General features: G+C 39.8%; 1 protein-coding gene across 7 annotated transcripts in view; it reads right to left on the bottom strand.

Annotated features, from left to right (window-relative positions):
• UNC13B (unc-13 homolog B) overlaps window positions 1–23,299 on the bottom strand; it is a 225,011-nt gene that overhangs the window by 96,556 nt on the left and 105,156 nt on the right. For 3 of the 7 annotated variants that reach the window (XM_073806248.1, XM_073806251.1, XM_073806250.1), the window contains 3 exons: window positions 15,133–15,168; window positions 10,508–10,742; window positions 1,637–7,949 (listed from right to left, as the gene is read on the bottom strand). In XM_073806248.1, the coding sequence (XP_073662349.1) occupies window positions 1,637–7,949; window positions 10,508–10,742; window positions 15,133–15,168 (6,584 nt within the window). The remainder of the gene's footprint in view (window positions 1–1,636; window positions 7,950–10,507; window positions 10,743–15,132; window positions 15,169–23,299) is intronic. The other 4 variants (XM_019948921.3, XM_019948923.3, XM_073806249.1 and 1 more) reach the window with 3 other exon arrangements.

The following is a 23,299-nucleotide window of genomic DNA, read 5'->3' as shown; positions in this document are numbered from 1 at the left end:
CTGGAGAGGAGGATTCTGCAGGCATTTGTTCAGGGTCCCATTTGTTCTGTTTCGGCCACGGGAATGAAAGATCCAGCTTCTTTCCAAACCTTAGTTTTGAATCACTTGCCACTGCACTACTCCCTTTCCCCTCATTACCTCCCTCAAATAGAGTTGACAACTTCTTAAAACTGGACATTAAACCAGTCTCTGCTGCCCTATTGCCAGAGGAGGAAGGCGAGGAAAAGAAAGAGCTCAGTGGTTTCCGATAGTCAGTAGCAGAGGATGGGAAATGGAGTTTTGGCCAATTGATCATGTTTGGGATTTCAAAATGAGGACTTGGCTGCTCCGTTTCCTTGGGGACTGCGGGTGGACCTTTCTGGGCATCAAGTATCCCATAGTTTTCTTTGGCACAAAGCACAGGTTCCTCCAACGGACAGTGAGAAAGGTACCCTTGGGTTTCCAGTGTGGCACTCTGGCCAACACTTGCCTCACTGAACACTGTAGTATTGGTTTCTAGTGAATTGGTTGCCTGTAGCTCTAAGAAGTCTTGGTTTGTGGAGGCAGATTGCATATCTGGCTCTGGCTCAAGAGGAAGAGGTAGGTGAATTGGAGGAGGAAGCTCTTTGGCAATCCAGGTAGGTTCTGGATGCAACTGTGCTGGCAATGAGATATGCTCTGCTTCCAATGATGCCTCTGTGTCTGTACCCTGCAACATCCCCATGTCTCCTTCATCACTCAGAGACAATACTCCTTGCCCAGTATCGTCCCCTGAGACAGAAGATGCAGCCTCAATTGTTTCAGAACGTTGGGGTTCTGGAATATTGTCAGGAATATTATTGTTTTCCATTTCAGTTGTTAGGTTAGGATCATCCGTCAAGGTCTCCGAGTCTGACTTTGCACTAACCACAGTCATTCTACAGTCACTGACTATAGCTTCTGAATTGAGTGCTCCAAAGGTAGCTTCTTTCCACAAATTTTCGGGAGGTACTGATTCTTCAGTATGTCTGGAACCACCATTTTGAAGCAATGCAGTAGCTGGAATAGATGATTCCTGTTTGTATGTCTCTGGTTTGGGACTTTTAAAAAGTCCAAATAACTCACCTGTGAGAGGCTGAGATGATGCACCAGAAGGAAAAGAGAAAAAGGAGTTTTTCTTTGGAGGTTTAGGAGAAGAGAAAAGCCCAGAGAAAGTTTTAGGAGGTTCAATTAAGGACCCAGAGAAAGATTTCACTTTGGTCACAAACCCTGAAAGCATTTCTACTGAAGATTCCAACACTGATTTGTCTTCCACTTTATCTGCATCTTGACTCTGGAGGTGCCCTGTACATCCTGGCTCCACAGAGGAAGAAGCTGGCTCCAGGATCTGTGTTAAGATCTCATCGGGGGCCTTTTCTAAGGGCAAGTTCAGTGGGTCACTAGTAAATCTTTCACTTTGGTGGTATGTAGTACATGCGTCAAAATGGTTGAGCTTTTCAACCAAATGGCTATCATGTGAAAAAGAGCTGGCTGGTGAGTCACTCAGAAAGGCTTCCTGTATGAAAGCCTCTTCTTCATGGGGAGATACCTCAAGGGTCTCTGGACCAATGAGCAGTGTTTCAGACTGTGCCTGCAATTGTGGTGAATGAGGAACAACGTCTTTTCGTGACTGACTTACCTGGAAATCTTTTAAAGATGTCCCTGGTCCATTACTGGAACCTAGTTTTCCTGGATAGTCGTTTTCTACATTGAGCTCATCTGCAAGGGAGGTAACCTTAGTGATGTTGCTAATGGAAACACAAGGAGCCATTTGCTGTTCATGAACTACCTCCGGGACTATGCTACCTCTAATGTCATTAGAATCTTCTCTAGTCATTGTATTACTCATGTCTACAAAAACACTTGGCTTCTTACAGGGCTGGGAAGTCACTGGAGCAACAGCTGAAAGGCTGTGTTTTTCCCCAGGAGTCTGCTGCTTTTCATCCAAAAAGGACAAGTTGAAGAAACTGAAAGAGCTATTAAGAGAGGTATTCTTCTTGCTGCCTGAGTTAGCAGTGGAAAAAAAGGAAGGAAGTGTGAATAGCCCTTCTCCTTGAGATGTGGTTCTTGGTAGAGTAGTAAAGGCTCTGTTCTCAGATTTTTCGGATCCAGTCAGGAAAGAAAATATACTCTTTCTGGTTGGTAATTCTGGTTGGGATGGAGATGTTGTGGCAGTTGAAAAACTCTGGTCTTTGTCAGAAAAATGATCTTGTTCATTTGAATTTCTTCTGCTCAGAATATCTAATGACATTTTATCACTTCTTGGAACTTCTGTCACTGTAGACACACCACTAGTCTCTACTGAAGAATCTCCGGAGGATTCTTTGAGACAACCTGTTGAGAAAGATGAATTTGGTGACTGGTAGAGTTGGTGGTCTCTGGAGGGTGCCTCTTCGTCAGTCAAATGATCACCCTGGATCTCCCTAATTGATGGTTCCTTTAGCTCACTGTCATCAATAGTAGTCTGCTTGTTCAGATTTCTAACTCGAACCTTCCCTTTAGAGGAAACTGGTGCAGCAGGAAAGTTCCCAACATCCTGTTTAGTTAGATGTGCAGGATTAGGACTTGACTTGACCTCATCCTTATTAGTCATTGAAGAAACAGACATATTTTCAGTTGTCTGTTTAGGAGATACATTGGTTTTAAAGAAATCCCCAAGGGAACCAAAAACACTTGAAACACCAGGAGATTCATTCTTTTCCTGAGATGATATCTTTCTATTTTTATCACCATTCTTTTCTAAATTTGGTGATCCTTCTTTATTCACCTGGGTTTTAAAGAAGTTCAAAAATCGAGATTCCTGTTTCTCGTTTGCTACTGCACTTACTGAAGAGTCTTCTCCCCGACCAAAGAGTTTCAGTGCACTTTTAAATAATGTTGTCTCAGACTCTTTGGAAGACTGGTCCTGAGGAGGCTCACAATTCTTGCATTCATCCCTACTAAACTGTGATATAAGAGGAATTGAAACAGAATCAGCTGTAATCATCTTGTCATCTTCTATATCTGATTGAGCCTGAGAAGTTGTTTGGTTTACCTGGAAAACAGATTTTAACAAATTTTGTTTTTTCACATGAACGCTTTTATTTAAAGGGAATTCTTTCTTCATATTTTTAGTAAATTCTGGTCGCTGAACATTGGATACCATTTGTCTCTCTGAATCCTTCTTGAGAAGACTTTCTTCCTCATTTTGGGAGTTACTCTCTAGTTGCTTACTCAAGATTAATGACTGAAGACCATCATTTGTGATCTCTGCTAAGTTTGACTGCTGATCTATTTTCTGCATGGCTGAAGACTCTAAGGATTCATTCTTATCAAAATTCAAAGTACTTCCAGTTGAAGCACCCAAAGCAGAAAATAACGAAGTCACTTTGTTCAATGATGACATCTCTTCTGTTTGCTGTGGGATGTTAGTCTTATTTTCAGGATGAACCAAAGAGGCAGCTTCTTCAGAAGAAGACTGGATCCACTGGAAACTGGAAAGGTTAACTGATGAATCCTTCGCTAGAGTCTGATTCTTATCTCCCTTTATCATTTGATTTTTATTTAAGACATGATTACCAATCGTTCGGGGCTGATTTCTGAGATCCAATGTACACTCAGAGTCTTCAGAACCACCCAGGCTTTCTTTAAAAGATACAAAATCTCCCTTTGACTTTTGAGGAGTATAGCCTGAAAAATCTAATGGTTGATCCCTTTGGCCATAACTTGACTTTTCAAGTACTTGTGAAAACATTCCTAAATTTAGATACATTGGTCCCTCACTTCTTGGCAAAACTACAGATAAATCAAGAGGGTCATCAATTGGTTCCTCTTCAACATACCACAGTAATTCATCTTCCCTGTCAAGTACTTTAAAACTGTAAGCAGGAATAGTGCTATCATCTAATGTAATATTTGATAGATCATTTGTCTGTAAGTCACAACTCAAATACTCTTCATAAGAACAATCAGGTATAAATAAATATGCATACTGCCCAGTAGAATCAGTAAGGAAAGAATAGATATATTGACCATCGTGGAACATAAAATATCCATAATCTCCATCCTCCGATGGCCACCACACTCCATTTTCAAGACATGACAACCATTCCTGGTATTCATAACAAACACTTGAATAAACAAAGTTTTCATCCATTCTTAATGAGTCTAGATCAACTACGGGGCATGTACTCTTCTCATAACCTGAAGAACAACTTAAGTCAATGGGCAATTCTTCTAGTGCCTTCTTAGTCTCATTAATTGGAAGATAACCAGAATTTCCATATAATGAGTTAGCTGCCCACATATCACCTCTCAATAAGTAATCTTCATTAAATGCTAACTGGTTGAATGATTCATGTGGTAAGTCACACCAAACGACACTGTTTAGATTTGTTCTCCACTCCAAGATATTTGCATTTTGATCTTTTTGGCAAAAATTTATTGCTGGATTTTCTGAGTCAGGCCACAAGAAAACATCGGCTGATGGAAATGTATTTTGATTCAACATATAATAAACTGGCTGAAGTTTTCTGGAATTTTTAGAGAAATCTTTTATATCAGAATCCCATTCATAAGAGAAAGGATTGTTCATCTCTTCAAAAGCCTGATAGTGGTTTGATTGACTAAGAATGTTAGTATTTAGCACAGGTGAATTTAACTTGTTAGAATTTTCATGTAGTTTTGCCTCAAGAGCATGGTGTGGTGTCTGCCTCTTAGCCAAAGATTTCTCTAATAGGTCCTGCTGAGCAGTTGGAGTGCAGTGAAGTACACTGTTCTCAGAAGAGGGGAAATTCTTTTCACTTCGTTGGTTTTTCCATGTAGGAGGGCAATAATGGCTATCAACCCAAGCATCAGATAATGGTATGTTTTCTTTAGGTAAAGATAAGCAGCTTTTTATGAAGCCAGAAGTTTCCTCTTTTTCATGGTTCCTCTGGTTCTCAAAAGTCACACATGAAGTAACAGGGATCTCATCCAAGGATAAATGTTTTTTTCCATTCAAACCCTTTAGGTCACCTAAAGACATGGACTTTGTTTCATCCGGCTTACAATCAGTCATACTGCTATTTGATTTCAAGTTAAATATTCCAGAGAATAAGCTCAGTGTATTATTCCTGTGAGGAGAGTCATCTTTCTTCACATTTAATTCTTGTTGATTAGACAAGTTTTCAAGAGAAGAAAACCTGTTAAACAGGCCAGAAAGGAGGCCTCCTTGGGTTCTTTTCTTGGAAGCTTTATCTACAAGTTTGTCATCACTCATTTCATCAACCAAGGTGGGTTTCGAAATGGTAGAAGTAAATGCTAATGAAGAGTCTGGTACTGTTGAGGATGTCACTTGTGTAAAATTCTTACTTTCTCCTAAAGAATCTGAAGGTATATGCTCTTTGGACACAACTCCAGGAATGTTTAAGGTATCTCTTTCACAGTTCTCTATTGCTGTGTGGTCACTTGAGTGTAATTCCTCTATACTCCCAAATTTCCCAAGATCATTAATAATATTTGGAGCCGAATAAGACTTTATTTTATTAAGTGTGATATCTTCAGGAGTATTTATTTGGTCACTCTTATTAGACGTCTTTATATCACATTTCCCTAGATTACTATGAATATTTGGAACTGAACTAGATTTTATTGAACTAAGTTTGGCATTTGCATGGCAATTTCTTTGGATCTCTTCATCAGTGGTTACTGCTGAGCCATGAAAACTCTGGTCATTGACAGTTTTATGGCTGTCAGTGAAAGAAAATTTAAACAAAGGGAGCATGCTTCCTTTCTCTCTTACATCCTGCTGCTTTTCAGAATGACTAAGAACTTTGAAAATTGGAATATCTAATTTTCCACTAAAGGAAAAGGAATGCCCACCTTTCTTAGGGCCCCTTTCCCATCCATCTTCCTCCAACTGGTGAATTTTCATAGAGTCTGACAAAGTCTCCTTTGAATAGGTCTCAGGGGAAGTGAGCAAAAACTGGCTAAAGGATTTTCTGAGTGGCTCAAGGAAATCATCATCACCAGTAATTTTGTCCCCCTCTAATGGCTTTGAAGATGGCTCTTTATTTGCAGTTCTGCTGTCAGCTTCACAATGATGTCCTAAAGTATCTTTGGCACATATTTTTCGTTGATCTGGTAACAGAGACAGATCTGTACAGGGTTCTCTTTCCAACGGACTCGCAACATCATCTTTCTCATTTGCAGAATGAGCTAAGTTAGAATGTTCAATGGCTGCTTGGGAAGACAACAAATCCTCACTTAGGGGCATTTGGTAGTGAGGAGTTTCTCTATCACTCCTATCCAAAGTGACAATGTTACTGTCATTGCCAAGGGTATCTTCCCTTTGATTTGACTCCGAACCACACGCAACAAAGTTTTCCTTTCTCGTTGGCTTGCTCCGGTCATCATCTTTTTTGGTTTCATCCTTTTCCAAAAAGATTTTTAATGGATTTAGCATGCTGCAAACAGACTTTATAACTGAACTCTGACTCTGTGAAGCAGAGTCCCTTCCAATAGTTTCTGTTGGATCCTGAAAGTTTAAACTTCCAGTTTTACTGTCCATGTGCTCATTTTCAGAGGTTTTGTCATGTTTGCCAACGTCCTTATTGTCAACTGTTTGAGAAGATAATGGAGATGGAGATTGTATGGAAAGACCCTTCTCTGATACTGACTTGGCTCTGGGTCTAGATGGCGAATTAATCGCCTCTGTCTGATTAAGAGTTTCTGTTTTCTCTGGAACTAAATAAACCAGCTTTTCCACAGAGGTTGTTAGATGCTTTGTGCCTGAACCCACCTTTTCTGTGAGTGAACTGAATAAAGAACCAACAGCACATTTTACTCCATTCAGCTCAGGGAAAGAGATGGCTTTGTCCTTGTCATTCTTGGCAATGTTTAAAGATGGTATTTGATCCCCTGGCATTTTCTGTTCTGCATTATTAACAGTACTATTGTGTTTAAGTGTTTCTTTAGTTTTTGAAAGGGAGCCAAATCTATTAATCTCCTCTTCCTTCTCTGCTAAATATTCTGACACTGTTTCTACCAAACACTGAAGCTCATCCATTGTATCAATATAGTCCTCCTTGGGTTCCTCAATAGAGGAAGGGGTCATCTCTTCCATGGGGCACCCAGACAGATTTCCAAGTGTGTCTGTAGCACAATTCATCCTTTGTGATGCGAATGCAGGATTTGCTCTATAATATTCTTCTGGAAAACCTCCAATATGATGGACATTGGATGGATGACATGTTGGTGACAGTAAATCTTCCTGCTTATCAGAAACGGGGGAACCCAGAAGTTCATCAGAAGTACTGCTGGCAGAATCTTCAAGAATATCTAATGGAGTGAAATTAGTGACATGCTGGTTTAAGCCAGATGCCTTTTCACAGTCCTTAGAACAACCAGAAAGATCATAATCATGACTTTCCAAGTTAGTGGTCCACATGCCACTCTTAACCACAAATCCATTTTTGTAGGGACGCAAAACTGGGTAATTTTGTTCCTTCTTCTCAACGTGGCAAAGGTTACAATTTTCAGTGTTAGGATATGTACTTTTCAAGTTAGTCTTAGTTCCTGATTTATCATCATATTGGCTTTTTTCACTGCCTTCAAAATGACTATATAAGGGTGTCTTTTTCCTTCTCCTATCTATTGTATCATATTTCTGAGGATATCTAGAGAAAGTAGATGTTTCAAACTTAAGGTCATAATTTAAGGCAGTAGAGAATTCTGTCTCTTGGCTTTGAGATGGTATCTTTTTCCAATTCTTATACTTTGGTTGTATTTGTTGGCTGTAATATTTATCAGTTTTTGAAAGAGTTCTCACTTCTTTTACCCCTTCATCCTTTAAGTTTATGTTACTGTTTTCTAGAGCTTCTTGTGACATCTTCCCCTCTATCTCCTCATATATACCTTCTTGCTCTTCACAGTCAACATCAGAGAAATATGAAATAATCCTAATTTTGTCATTTTGAACCTGTAAGCCTTGTCTGATGTAAAGAGATAAAAATGGAAGAATAGTAAGGCAAGAAAAAAAGGAAAAACAGGGAAAAGGAAGAAAAATTATAAGATTTAGTACATATTCAATGAGAAAACTAAAATTAATAAAATTATCAATTTGATAAAACCATTCAGACTGAAAAGACAAGATAAGGAAATCCACATGTTCTTAAATCAGTATTATAGCAATGTAGTCAAAAAGTTTTTCCACATTAGAAAAAGAATACCTATAACAACTTTAAAATACTTCACTTGCTACCATTAACTATTTAGGATCCTTTTGTTTTCTAAGAAAGAAAGAAACAAACAAAATGAACATATTCCATCAATATTTAGAATATATTTACAATGCCAAAGTTTAGAACTGTTAAATAATCCATAAAAATATATCAAGGGATTTCAAGAAATCTAAATTTGTTGATGAATTTGGATCTGAAAAGCCGCCAAGCTGTTAACTTGCTGAAGGTTGTATTTTAGGCAGTACAGCCAAGAATATAGTCAAACATACTACTTTTAAAAAAATATATATGTATAAAAGATAATAAAAATAATCTTTGACTACCATAAGTCAAACCCTGTTATAGTACCACAAAGAGAAAATTATTTAAAGCATCATAATTTGTCGTTTGTGAAATCTAAAGGCTATATGTTTTGAGGATCACAGTGAAATGAAAACCTTTCCCTATACTGATTACAGAATCAGAAGCTACACGCCCAACTTAAGTCAGTGAATACAGAAGACAGCCAACCTTACTTTCACTGAAGTTAGAGACTGCCTATTTCCTGGGTACTGAGGTGGGGGTGGAGAGAAGGCCTGCAGACTCGGAGCCTGTCAGCTCAATGTGTTCTTTTATAGATCTAACAGCCATTAGCATTTATTTAGGAAACAGAAACAACATCAAAGTGGTCACTTAGTCACTAAAAATCGTCAAGAGTGAGAAACAGAATACTAACACAATCTCAGGTATCATCCCAGAGACCCTTAATTACAAAAAGAAAGGTAACTTTACATTGCAGAAATCTAGTATGTATACCAGATTAACCAAGAGATCAAACTAAACGTCAACAATAATGAGACAAGGTAAAATGTGACTGCTGAGGCATTGTGAAGGAAACATCTATGCAGTGTTTTTTGCCAAAAATGTTTAACCTGATTCTAAACATGAAAAAACAATCAGATCAAACCAAATTAAGAGGCATTCTCAAAACTGGTTGGGACTCTTCAAAAAATGTTAGTGCCTCAAAAGACAAAAAGAAAAAAAAAAAAAGTATGGGAATTTTGTTAGGTTATAGGAGACTACAGAAACAGGGAAATTACATGTAATGTACCATAATCCTTAATTGGATCCTGCATCAAAAAGGAAAAAATATATATAAAGAACATTATTGGGACAACTGGAAAATTTTAAATATGGTCTATATGTTAAATAATATCATTGTATTGTCAAATTTCTTTAGTGTGATCATAATATTAAGGTTATGTAAGAGAAAGTCCTCTTTCTTAGGAGTTACATGCTGAAGTACCTCCTGGTAAAGTAACATGGTATCTGCAACTTACTTTCAAATGGTTCAGAAAAAAAAAATGTATGTGTGGGACTTCCCTGGAGGTCCAGTGGTTAGGACTCTGTGCTTTCACTGCTGAGGGCCCAGGTTCAAGCCCTGGTTGGGGAACTAAGATCCCACAAGCTATGTGATGCAGCCAAAAAAAGAAAATGTGTGTGTATATAAACATATATTAGAGAGAATGAGATAAAGTAAATGTAACAGAATGTTAATACAACTGGCAAGTCTAGGCAACATGAATATGTGTGTTCATTGTACTGTTTCTCTAAATTTTAAGTCTGATTTTTTTTAAAGTTGGGTGAAGAGTAGGGAGCATATATGTATGTATTTGCTTTTATACTCATAAATATATGATGATGGTCTATGGAAGGGTAATAAGAAACAAGGGTGGTAAGAGAACTAGGAGACAGGAAGGTGATGCAGTAGAGGAGGACAACAGGTGTGGGTGGAAAATTCTTTGCTGTATAGTACGTAGCACACCTTAATATATTTTTACATGTAAATGTTTTATGTATTTAAGAAATTAATAAAAAGGTTTTCTTTTTTTAAGTCCAGCAAAAGTACTGAATCTGCTATAGTGAGATCATATTGGTTTTCTTCTGAAGTTCCCAGGGAAATATTTAGGTAGGAAGAATTATCCAAGCATGTAACATCTGTGATTTTCTTTTTTTAATCTTGGTGAAAGGTGTATCAAAATCACTGGCTGGGCAGAGAGATGAGCAGGCTTTTTTCAGCCATCCACCCCAAGTGGGCCTGCCCTCACCTGATGATCATAAAGAAAGTTCTTACTGATGGATATGCATAAATGTGAACATATGGAAGAGGAAAAAAAAAGACAGAATCTACATAAAATGGCTGCAGGTTGATCCACCATACTGCTATATTTCCTCTGTCACCTCAGGTTAAGGCACCCAAATCCTTGATGTCAGTTGCATCCTGGGACCTGCATACTAGGAAGAGAAAGTGCTTTGTTCCCAATACCCACCTGAGGGCCCGCCGCTCTGGATAATCGAGGTCATAACTTTGCACAGAGTCATTGCAAGAGTCCCGGGAACTGCCCTGAAGCAGCAGCTGCTGTGGCAATCGCGCAGGCACAGGGAATTGGTGCACAGAAGCATTGGGCTGGGAAGTCGTATGGTAAAGAGGTGGGATGCTATTGCTGGCCTCACTGCGATAGTCACTATCTCGGTCATCAACGGCACTATCAGGATCTTCAAAAGCTGTGGAATAAGCAGAGTCAGTCAAAGCACCCCAGCTTTACTTAGTTCTTCAGAATTTTTTTCTGCTTCTAACTGTTGTAGCCACAAGCCTGGACCTTGAGAACAAGAGCAAACTGAGCTGCACATGAGCCCAGTGACCTCAAGTCATGCAAAAAACTGTCTCAATATCCACAAGTCTCTCTCCTTATCGAATGAGATAAGACATTTGGTTTAATTTTAGTGCTGATTCTTAGAGGAGTTCCAAGTTGCATTTTCCCAATGCAGAATTCTCTGGAATTCTGCTTCTCTAAGCTATCATAACCCTAGTAAAAATCTGCTTTTAAATGTCTTAAATAGATTCTGCCCCTGTACTATTACCAAAATGGGGCAAAAGGGGGAGAAACAGTTTTTCCATCTCTTAGAAAAGAGAAATTTTTGTTTAAAGTTAGCATGGTGTTTTCAGACTCTAAAAACACATGGTTGAATCAAATAAGCAGGTCCACCATCGGAAGCTGGTCCAAGAAATCAGGAAGGTCAAAGCCAAGACTTAGAAGTCAAGTTAAAAGTTCTAGATGCAGCTGAGAACAGCAGCAGTCTTACTGTCTTGCTGCAACATTGGGTTTTTCTAATAATTTCTGTCGAGCACCCACACTCTGGGCTCAGAATTCCCATCCCAAGCCTGGGCTGAAGAAGAGGAAAACATGTGCACTGTCAATGGGGTCTTACTGACAATGCAGCCTAGTTTATCTAACAGCAGTGACTACAATTTCATAGAATTATTTCTGCTTTTCAGGCCAGCACCTGACTAGCTACAGTTTTTTCTTGATGTTAGCTAAAATGACCACAGTTACAAGTCCTGCTCCAAGCAAAAGTAAAAATATGCAATACTGTGCTTGGAAAAGGAATTCAACCTAATAGTGTGCTGTAGTTTATTTTATATAGAAGTCATTTCTGATACCATATCCATATGTGTATAATTAATAAGGTCCCATATGTTCTTTCTGGCCAAGTTTCTATTAGGCTCACAATAAGGAAAAGGAACATTCACCATCCAAAATGGAGATACTTTTAGCAGATGATGGACTCCTCATATGAGGAATTTTAAAAAAATCTTGGTAACAATGTGGACAGTGGAAGCCTCCTAATGACCATAAATTAGGCTTTTACAAGTAGGAGATAAGAACATATACTGACACAGTGGAAACAGAAAAGAGTTAATGAACTAGAGAAAAAAATCCAGACAGAAATAATACAACCTGGGGACAAACGGAAGGTAATAGGGAAATGACCCCTTGGCTTCTACATCAGACAACTTGGTAGATAATCCCACTAAAAGAGACAGGGAACACACAACATGTGGGTTCCAGACAACACTTGGGGTTACAGCTGGGAGTAGGGGTAAGAAGATCTTACAAGCTTTTCCCACTTGAGTTTAAGGCAACATGTGAACATGAGAAAAGAAGAGAATGATCAGAACTCCAGGGGAAAAAATCAGTATGAGAAAGAGGCTAAGCTTCAAATGGTCAGGAACAATACCAATCAAACATAGGGGATGCAAAGCATTCTGATTACAAAGCACTCTGATCACACATTAGGAAAGAGAGACTTTGGAGGTACTGATTTTAGACCTTGATGCATTTGCTGTTCTGAAGACTAGAAAGGATCAAGGGACAAAAACCAGTATGCCATTCAGACTTAATTCTTTCTGAACTCATGGAAGGAGTAAGTGTGAAGAAGTCAGCGCTGGATTATTCATGCATACAGATGAGGGGGCAGAGGCAACAAAAGAGACAAAGCCAAAAGTCTATTTAAACTCTGGTAGGAGAATATGCTATTAGTTTATAATCTAGAGAACCAAGATTTAGTCTCCAAAGAAGCAGCAGTGATAGACAATCCTACTGCTTATGAGTCCAGAAGAGGGTAGCTCAGCCAGAGGTAGGAGCCCAGGATCCAGAGCCAGAAACTACCTGGATAGACCCTTAGTTTCTCACTGCATCTGACCTACTACTCCTTAATAATGCTCTGCTTTATTCTGTTAAGCTAAGGGGAGGAATATTCCAAAAATTCCTAAAGGCTGACACATTTCCACACTGAAGGAATAAAGGGCAAATACTAAGAAATAAAGTGTCAGGACTTCCCTGGTGGTGCAGTGGTTGAGAATACGCCTGCTAATGCAGCGGACATGGGTTTGAGCTCTGGTCCGGGAAGATCCCACATGCCTCGGAGCAACTAAGCCCGTGCACCACAACTACTGAGCCTGCGGTCTAGAGCCTGTGAGCCACAACTACTGAGCCTGTGTGCCACAACTGCTGAAGCCTGCACACCTAGAGCCCGTGCTCCACAACAAGAGAAGCCACCGCAATGAGGGGCCTGCGCACTGCAGCGAAGAAGCCCCCGCTTGCTGCAACTAGAGAAAGCCCACGTGCAGCAACGAAGACCCAACGCAGCCAAAAATAAATAAATAAAAATAAATAAATTTATTTTTAAAAAAAGAAACAAAGTGCCTGTGGAAAGAAGAGGCCAGCAGTAGAAGAAAAGAGAGTATGAAAAGTAGGAGGGGACAGGAAAAAGGAAATACGAGGAAGTGAGGTGAGACAAAGGACAGGAGCAGAAAAAGGGTAGGTCAAGGGCAACAGCCAGCTTTTCTCCCCCTATACCATCCCTAGTTTCCTCATAAAGTAAATCTCCTAGCACCACCAAAGTTGATTAGAAACTAAAGAGGCAAATTAAGGAAAAGCCTTGAATGAAAGAATTGTACTTTCAGTGTAGCAGCGACAGTCTGTTACTGGCTCTACACTCTACCCCACAGTAGTATTTCACCTAGAACAGAAAACTTCTGGCTTCACTGAGAAAGACAGACTGAGTACAGGTTTGGTTACTCAGCTTAAGGCGGACTTGTGAGCTAGTTTGAGGGCAAAATTTGAAAAGTCCCTTGAAATTAAAAGGCTGGGAAAATTTACTCATTCAAATATTTATTGAGTACCTATCAGTGAAGGCTAAACAACACAGAAGACTCAGCATATAGAGTCAGTCTAATAGCAGAGAGAAAATATGGATACAAATACAAGGATGTATCTATCATGAGAATAGTACTAACCAAGTGCTGTATGAGTTGACGGTCAGGTCATTTCCTGTTAGGGTGAACAAGGAAATCATTATGGAAGATATGACTCTGAAAGACTGGAGGGTTTTCAATAGGTGAAGATGGGGGGCGGGGGAATACCTTCTGGAATCTGGACAAAAGCAATGGCATGAGTAAAGGCCTGATGGTGGAAAGGCTATATATATTTTGGTAAAACATTTTGTAGCTCATTTAGCAGGTACATGAAAGGACATGGAAGGGAATGAGAGAAAATAAACCTGGAAGAGTAGGATCGGGAAAGTAATTTAATCTGGGGCAAACATGGGCCCCAGGCAGAAAGCAGGCACTCAAACAAAACAGAATGAAATACTGAACAACAAGGCTCTCTAGTATGTGGTGCTCCTGGATTAAGTCCCCATCTTTAAATCCAGAATACAGGGAGAATTTTCAGAGAAGGAAACAGAATTCAAACCTTTTTTTTCTTTTTTCATGGCTTACTTTTTTCTATTTGAAAACCTTAAGTTATCTGAGCTCTCTTAGGCTGCCTTTGAGTAGTTTCCTGGTGCAAATACCCAGGATTCAGATGACAGAAAGTACATGCCCCATAAGAAATTCTAGTGACAGGACAAAATTTGGCCTCTCTTAGTATCTATTGGATATCTAATCATTGGGACTCAGTCAACCCACCCACCTCCCCTGTCAGATAGGTAACACAGACAGTAATGTCAGCCTAGGGCTGTGAATCTTGTTGGAAAGAACTAGATGCCCACTCTCTAAGCTCAAAGTTGAACAAAGTTGGGCTTCAGCCTAGCTGGCCTGCTCCAAGGAAAGTCAAACCACGTCCTCAGCCTCTTGTTCACATCACAAAACCAATGACCCCTCCTAGGATGAACCTTCTCCTTCTAGTCACTGCACTCCTTAGCTAAGAGACCAAAGGAGAGAGTTTCCTCCAAAAGGTAGCTGACGGTACTACTTGGCTCTGGGGAAGAAAAATCAGGAGATCCTGTCAGGATTATAACTGAAACTTTGGTTTGAAATGAAATTTCTGTCTCTCTCTCTCTCTCTCTCTCTCACACACACACAAACACACACACAACACACACACACACACACACACACACACACACACACACACAGAGTCTTCAGGAAACCAGCCTGAAAGGATATAACTTCCCACTGCAGGTAACTGTCTCCTGAGATTCAAGTAGGGGAAGAGGAGGGAATGGAATTATATATGCTTATATGCATGAATATCCAGCTTCATAGTCAGAGGGGGTATGTTAAAGGGTATGATCAAGAAAATTATAAGGTATTCAAATTCTTACGTACTCTGTTGGTCTCCCCAGCCCAAATAGGTCCAGTGACCTAAGAAAACCACAAGTGGTAGCAAAGAAGAAGAGTGATAGACAATTTTAGGACAAATTCAAAGAACATTTTCCATCCCACCAATTATTATATACCTTACCTTACTTGAGCCTACCCTACTTGTATTCCATTTATTTTTCATAACATGTAGAGGGCATATGCCTTCTACCAAGCAAAGTACTCTTGCTCTCTGCAATTCACTGTATAGAGAATAACAAAAAACTACTGCTTCCGGGGACTTCCCTGGCAGTCCAGTGGTTAAGACTCTGCACTTCCAATGCACGGGGCACGGGTTCGATCCCTGGTTTGGGGAACTAAGATTCCACATGGCACATAGTGCAGCCAAAAAATTAAAAAATAAATTATAAAAATAAAAACTACTGGGCTTCCCTGGTGGCGCAGTGGTTGGGAGTCCACCTGCCGATGCAGGGGATGCGGGTTCGTGCCCCGGTCTGGGAGGATCCCGCGTGCCGCGGAGCAGCTGGGCCCATGAGCCGTGGCCGCTGGGCCTGCGCGTCCGGAGCCTGTGCTTCGCAGCGGGAGAGGCCGCAGCGGTGAGAGGCCCGCGTACCGCAAAAACAAACAAACAAAAACAAACAAACAAACCAAAAAAAACCCTACTGCTTCCATACTCTTTTAAACCTCCTTCTGGCTGAGGTCTCTCTTAGAACAACATCACTGAGGAGCTAATATACTGTTCCATATTCAAAATGAGAAAAATTTAATCAGCTTCTAAGAAACCTTTCCTTATCTCTATGTTCACCAAACCTGAATCTACTGCAATATATCTATGAGAAGCTCAGACCTGGTTACAGTGGGAAAGTGAGTGATTCCCTTACCCAAGAGTGATGACATCCAATTTTGCTGCTCTCTATTGAAAGTTAAAAGGCCAAAGAATGGGCTTCCCTGGTGGCGCAGTGGTTAAGATTCCGCCTGCTAATGCAGGAAACACACGTTCGAGCCCTGGTCCGGTAAGATCCCACATGCCACGGAGCAACTAAGCCTATGCACCACAACTATTGAGCCTGCGCTCTAGAGCCCGTGAGCCACAACTACTGAAGCCCACACACCTAGAGGCCGTGCTCCGCAACAAGAGGAACCACTGCAATGAGAAGCCCGCGCACCACAAGTAAGAGTAGCCCCTGCTCTCTGCAACCAGAGAAATCTTGTGCACAGCAACAAAGACCCAATGCAGCCAAAAATTAATTAATTAAAGAATCAAAAAATTAAATTAAATTTAAAAATTAAAAAAAAAAAAGCCAGTGGGCTTCCCTGGTGGCGCAGCGGTTGAGAGTCTGCCTGCTAATGCAGGGAACACGGGTTCGAGTCCTGGTCTGGGAGGATCCCTCATGCCGCGGAGCAACTGGGCCCATGAGCCACAACTACTGAGCCTGCGCGTCTGGAGCCTGTGCTCCGCAACAAGAGAGGCCGCGATACTGAGAGGTTCGCGCACCGCGATGAAGAGTGGCCCCCGCTTGCCACAACTAGAGATAGCCCTCGCACAGAAACGAAGACCCAGCACAGCAAAAATAAATTAATTAATAAACTCCTACCCCCAACATCTTCTTAAAAAAAAAAAAAAAAAAAAAGCCAGGGCTTCCCTGGTGGCGCAGTTGTTGAGAGTCCGCCTGCCGATGCAGGGGACACGGGTTCGTGCCCTAGTCTGGGAAGATCCCATATGCCACAGAGTGGCTAGGCCCGTGAGCCATGGCCGCTGAGCCTGCGCGTCCGGAGCCTGTGCTCCGCAACGGGAGAGGCCACAACAGTGAGAGGCCCGCATACCACAAAAAAAAAAAAAAAAAAAAAAAAAGCCAAAGAATGGTATTAATCTCTAGTCTTCCAATATGTAATAAAACACTGTAGCGGGGACTTCTCTGGTGGCGCAGTGGTTAAGAATCCGCCTGCCAATGCAGCAGATACGGGTTCGAGCCCTGGTCCGGGAAGATCCCACATGTCGTGGAGCAACTAAGCCCATGCGCCACAACTACTGAGCTTGTGCTCTAGAGCCCGCAAGCCACAACTACTGAAGCTTGCGCACCTAGAGCCTGTGCTCTGCAACAAGAGAAGCCACCGCAATGAGAAGCCAGCACACCATAACAAAGAATAGCCCCTGCTCAATGCAACTAGAGAAAGCCCACATGCAGCAAAGAAGACACAATGCAGCCAAAAAAACAAACAAAAAAAAACCCACTGTAGCCTATTGGGCGTGCAGAGATAGCCACTTTTTTCTGAATTGCCTATAAGTTTTTTAATAAAATCCATTAAAACACAGAGGCTTTGACAGAAGAAAACTGAAAACAATTCCTACTCATTTTTCAAGATTAAAAAATTCAATATTAATTAAATTTAAATCCTATCCCACAGCTGAACTGAATTTGAGGCAACTAAGGTGACAAGGAAATCACTAAAAATGGGCCTTTATCCCAAGAAACAAGGAATAATGTGGCTTCATAGTTAAGAATATGGATACAGAAATCAAAGCTAAATTCTTCTGGCTCTGCCATGTACTAGCTATAAGATCTTGAAAAGGTTATTATAGATGTTTCCTCATCTGTAATTTGAGAATGATAATAATATGAGTCTCATTGGTTTCTGTAAGGATTACAAGAGAAAATCCATGTAAAGTACTTAGCACAGGTCCCCAGAAAAGAGTAAGCAATTTGCATTTCTTGTTGTTTTGTCATGTTGCCAGATTTTTGCTTGCCTTATAGGTTCCTAACAAATAGGTAGCAGGAAGATCAGCACACTCCAACTGTTGTAATGCCAGCTGAAGGATCAACAACGTCTGGGTTAAAAAGTCCTCAGAGTTCTGAGGGTGCAGCTACCTTAATTAAATGTTTGCCCTAAGACGCAAAATTCTGGAAGCACTGAATGATTCCAACACAGGCTGGTTTCACTACCTGAGTTAACTCCCAATCCTGGGGAAATGGGATTACAAATCAGTCACAGGCTGTGTAACTACACAGGGAGAGTTTTCTTCCTATGTACTCACCTTTTTCCTACCACCTATATCTCTTTCTTCTCATGTTAGTTTAGTGTGCAATTTTTAAATTTTTAATAATTTATTTAACTTTCTAACCATGGAGTGAAGGATAAAAATTCTCCTAGGCTATAGTGCAGTTGCCATAGCAAACATTAGAGGGTAATTACCTTGTTTCTTTTTAAAAGAAAACTGAAAAATAATCACATAGAACTTCAAAATACACCTATCAAGCTAGATGGCTTCAGGCAAGTGACAATGCTGCGTCTCACTGAAACTCTGGGCCCAAAGAGTGCTCTCTTTGCATTACACAGCCTCATTCTTGAACACCCAACAGCACTGCATAGCAGTTTCTTGTACATAGTAGGTGTTCAATAAATATCTCTTGTATGAATAAATCAAACGAATAATCTGATCCCATCTACTGGGTCCATCCCTAAACCATGAAAATAACAACAGTTATGCTCTCTGACTAACTAGTTCCCTATTCCCACTTCAGCCTGGTACCATTGTAAGAGAAATAACACCAGTTTAATTAGGCCAAGTTTCCTTCCTCACCCCAAAAAAGCACTAAAACATATCAGTAGTCAGTAGAACAATTACTGTGGATAGTTAGGTTTTGCTAGGCATAAGAACCAAGAAAAGGAGGGCGGAAATGTTCCAGGAAAAGAAATTATACATTCAAAGGCCCATTCAGTGAACTGAAAATAGTTCCAGCGTTACCTTAATGAGAAGCTGAAGGGTTATGGAAGAACCTGATCAAAGTGAGTCTTAAGTACATGTATGTTTAGAAATTTAGTAATGTTAGGAGTTTGTAATTATCTGGAGGATAATACAGAGCTCTCACAGCTTTTAAGCAGGGGAGAGACAGGATCAGATTTGTCATTTTAGAAAGAGAATGGTGGTACAGTGTGGCCACTGGTTGGTACAGTAGGTAGACTGAAGACGTGTCAGGGAGGCTAGTAAGAGGCTATTGCACTGACCTAATGATGGCTTGAACTAAGGAAGTAGCAGAGGGAGCAGAGAAAAGTAGATACATTCATAAGATACGTCGGAGGTAAAGTCAATACGGTTTGATAAGTAACTGAATGTGGAAAGTGAGGAAAATAAAGCCTAGATAATATTGCCCAGGTTTTTAGCTTGAGCTACTGGGTGGATATGACATCATTCATTAAAGGAAATACAAAAGAGGGGAAGGTTCAAAGCGGTGATGATGAATTTAATGTTAGATGTATTTATCGGCTTTGTGGTAACTATGAGACATCTCAAATGACTATGTCTGGTAGACAGCTGGATATATGAGAAAAGAGATGTGGAGCAGAAGACTTGGATGTTTTCAGAACACAAGCTCCCATGAGGACAGGAATTTTTCTTCTTTGTTCCTTGCTATATCCTTAGTGCCTAAACAGTGCCTGGTACAAAGCAGAATCTCAACAAATATTTGTAACTGAATAGATAAAAATTAAATAAAAACAATGAGGTAGAGAGTATAGGATAAGAAAAAGACTGTGTATAGGAGAAGGGGGGAAGCTATAGAACAGCCACATTTAAAAAGCAGACAGACCAAAAAAAAAAAGAACTGACAATATAGTGTTGGAGAGGCTATGGAGCATCTAGAAATCTCATACGTGGCTGGCAAGAATGCAAAGTGGTAGGCCTCTTTGGAAAATAATCTGGGCATTTCTTATGAAGTTATACACACACCATACAATCCAGCAATCCCCTTCCTATATATTTACCCAAGAGAAATAAAAACATGTTCATACAAAATCCTATATACAAATGTTTACAGTTGCTTAATTCATATTCACTAAAAATTGGAAACAGAAGTATCCTTCAGCTGATGAATAGGTAAACAAACCATGGTACATCCATACAGTAGAGTACTACTCAGGAATAAAAAGGAATAAACTAGTGACACACGTAGATGAGTCCCAAATGCATTATGATAAGTGAAACAAGCCAGGCTCAAAGCTACATATTATATAATTCCACTTATATGACTTTCTGGAAAAGGCAAAACTTAGGGACAGAAAACAGATTAGTGGTTGTCACAGGCCAAGAATGGGAGAAGTTGACTACAAAGGGTTTAAGGGAATTTTTAGGGTTGATGGAGCTGCTCTATATCTTGAGTGTGGTTACAGTTACATGACTGTATGTGTTTGACAAAATTCATAGGACTGTACACTAAAAGGGAGAATTTTACTATATGTAAATTATACATTAATAAATCTGACTTTTAAAAAAAGGAAGAGTCCACAAAGGAGTCTGCAAAGAAGCTGGAGAGGAAGAAAACCATGGCATTGTGGTCCCTGGAGTCAGGAAAACAAGGTTTCAAGGAAGGAGTAAGTGGTTAACAAGTAGCAGTGCTACAGAGCAGTCAAAATAAAACTGAGAAAGTCCTACTGAATTTAGAAACAAAAAAGTTACGCGTCATTTTTATGACAAATTTTAATGAATGAAAGCTAGAGCACAGTCTGTTCAGAAGCAAATGGAAGGAAGCACACGCAGTGGAAAATGGAGACATCAAGACATTCTACAATTCATGCAGTAAAATGTTCAACGTAAGCAAGGTGGAGGGTATTACTTATCACAGGACATCAAAAAGGTAGTAAGCAGAGAAAAGATACTGGCCAAACGAGCTGCAGAAAAACCTCCAAGTACATTAAGAGCGTATTAGAAAACCAGTAACATTCTCAAACTGGGCATTCACACATATCAAATGAGTGTCAAACTGGAAATTTTAATGAACAGGCTAATGTTTCCTACCTCCCTGGAGCTTCAAACCTCTTCAAGCTCACATACTTAACAAATGAATAACCAATTACCCTCTAGCTCAGTGTCACCTTATGCTAAGAGAAAGGCTGTCTAGAAAACTAGAGCCTCTACTGGCAATGACATTTTATTTACAATGTTATGAGCTCTCTTCAGATATATTAGCATACCAAGTATACGACAAGTCCAAAACCAAGGAACTCTGGATACTTCAAAACTATTCCTAAAATTCCTCTCTACTTTATCTCCCGTGTCCAATCTGTCAACAAGCTTAGTAATTAAGTCTATTTAAGTCTCCTTCCTACTGTCCCTTCCTCATAGGTTTTACTCTCCTTATCAAAGAACTTATTACCTCATGCCTGAATTATTACAGATTTTTGATTGGACTTAAGACCTTCTAATCTCTGTCCCATTCAATCTACTTAGCAGACTGCAACAAGACGAATTTTCCTAAATCCAGCTTCTAATCACATCATTACCCTTTTAACAACTTACAATTCTTTATAAAGGAGTATATTTATCTCCCTGGCTTTCAAACCCCTCTATAATCTGATACCAAATAAATATCAAAGCTCACTGTTAACCAGTCCCGCAAAACAAAGTTTCTGTTATGACAAACAGATTGTCATAGTTCCTATGCTTGCCATACTCAGGAGATGGAGAGATGAATAAGCCCAATTTCTCCTATCTGTCCCCCAACTTCTGAAGCTGGAATATCCTTCACTTCTATTCCTTCTTGGTGTAATGGAAATGGTTTGAGCTTTGGAACCAAATAAACCTAAATTCAAAGCCATCTCTTACTAGCTGTGTAACCTTAGACTGGTTAACTTCTCTACACTTCTCTTCATCATTTATAAAGAGTGAAGAGTAATACCACTTACCTCTCAGGTTTGCATAAGCATTGAAAAATCACAGCATTTAATTACCATGTTCTAGACAAATGGTAATTACTCAATAAATATTCCCTATCCTCCCTTATATAACTGGAATTCATTCATAAGTTCCACTTAAACAACTCTCCTTAAACAATGAGCAACGACTCTAGTACAGTGTCTCTATTAACAATCAAAATAAGAACCGTCCGTCTCTTTCTTAAAAGCTAAACATACACCAACCCATATGATCCAGCCGTTCCACTCCTAGGTATTTAACCAAGAGAAGTGAAAACACACGATCATGTGAATGTTCATATTAATTATAATAACTGGAAAAAACCCAAATGCCTATCAACAAGTGAATGGATAAACAAAACGTGGTATACCCATAAAATAGAACACTACTCAATAAAAAGAAACAAATTACTGATACACTCAACAAAATGGAAGAATCTCAAATCCTTCTGCTGAGTGAAGGAAGCTAGACACAAAGGACTGCATGGTGTATGTTTCTATTTTATATAAAACTCTAGGAAACCAAATTTAATCTATAGTGATAGAAAGCCTATCAGTGGTTGCCTGAAGCCAGGGGTTGGGAGAAGGATGAATGCAAAGAGCATAAGGAAATGTTTAGAGGTAATGGAAATGTTCTGTATTTTGATCATGGTGGTAGTTTCACTGGTATATACATCTATCAAAACCAATCAAAATGTACACTTCAAATGGGTGAATCTTTTGCATGTATATTATATCTCAACAAAGTTGATTTTTTAAAAACACCTGCCTTAGAATTTGATTCATTTTATTGCTTGCCTTAGTCCTATGCATCCCATCCCTAGCCTAGGTTGTAAGTTCCCTGAGTGGAAGATCCAATCTTATACTCCCTTTTGGTCCTTCCAATGCTCGGCACAGAAATCCTATACTTGAAGAAGTTAACAACTGAATAAAAGCAGGTTCTTCTTAATCTTAGAAAGCAGTGTCTTTAAATTTTAAGAAGAATTACTTGAGCCTCTTGTTTAAAATGTAGATTCCTAGACCATACTCCCATAGATTCTAATTCAAAATGCCTGGAGTGGCTTGGGCATCTACATTTGTTGTTGTTGTATCTGCCTTTTCAATAAGCAACTAATGCCAAATGATTCTTGAATTACATTTTGAAAAACACAGCTACAGGATTTGCTATATGAAAAAAACCAGTCTCTCAAACAGAAGCACAGTGCTCCTGCGCTGATGGAAGGAGACAGCCAGATGAGCTATCCTACTGAGCTTGGAGACCAGCTCACTGCGATCATACAGGGAAATGAAACAATTCTAGCAGGTCCAGGATCCAATTAAAAATGAATCCTCTTTCCAGTAAGGCAAAGGTTCTGCACTTATCCCTGTTGACTAGGCTACAGCAACACAGGCTTCTGCCTATTTCATCCTGTTTCTAGTGGAAAACGTAAGAAATCAGAAATAGTCACATTAAAAAAATAAGGTCCATAAGTATCAAACAAAACAC

The sequence above is a fragment of the Tursiops truncatus genome, chromosome 6 (assembly GCF_011762595.2).
Source record: "Tursiops truncatus isolate mTurTru1 chromosome 6, mTurTru1.mat.Y, whole genome shotgun sequence".
NCBI lineage: Eukaryota > Metazoa > Chordata > Mammalia > Artiodactyla > Delphinidae > Tursiops > Tursiops truncatus.
The sequence above is the reverse complement of the archived record's forward strand: the minus strand, read 5'-3'. Positions and strand labels throughout refer to the sequence as shown.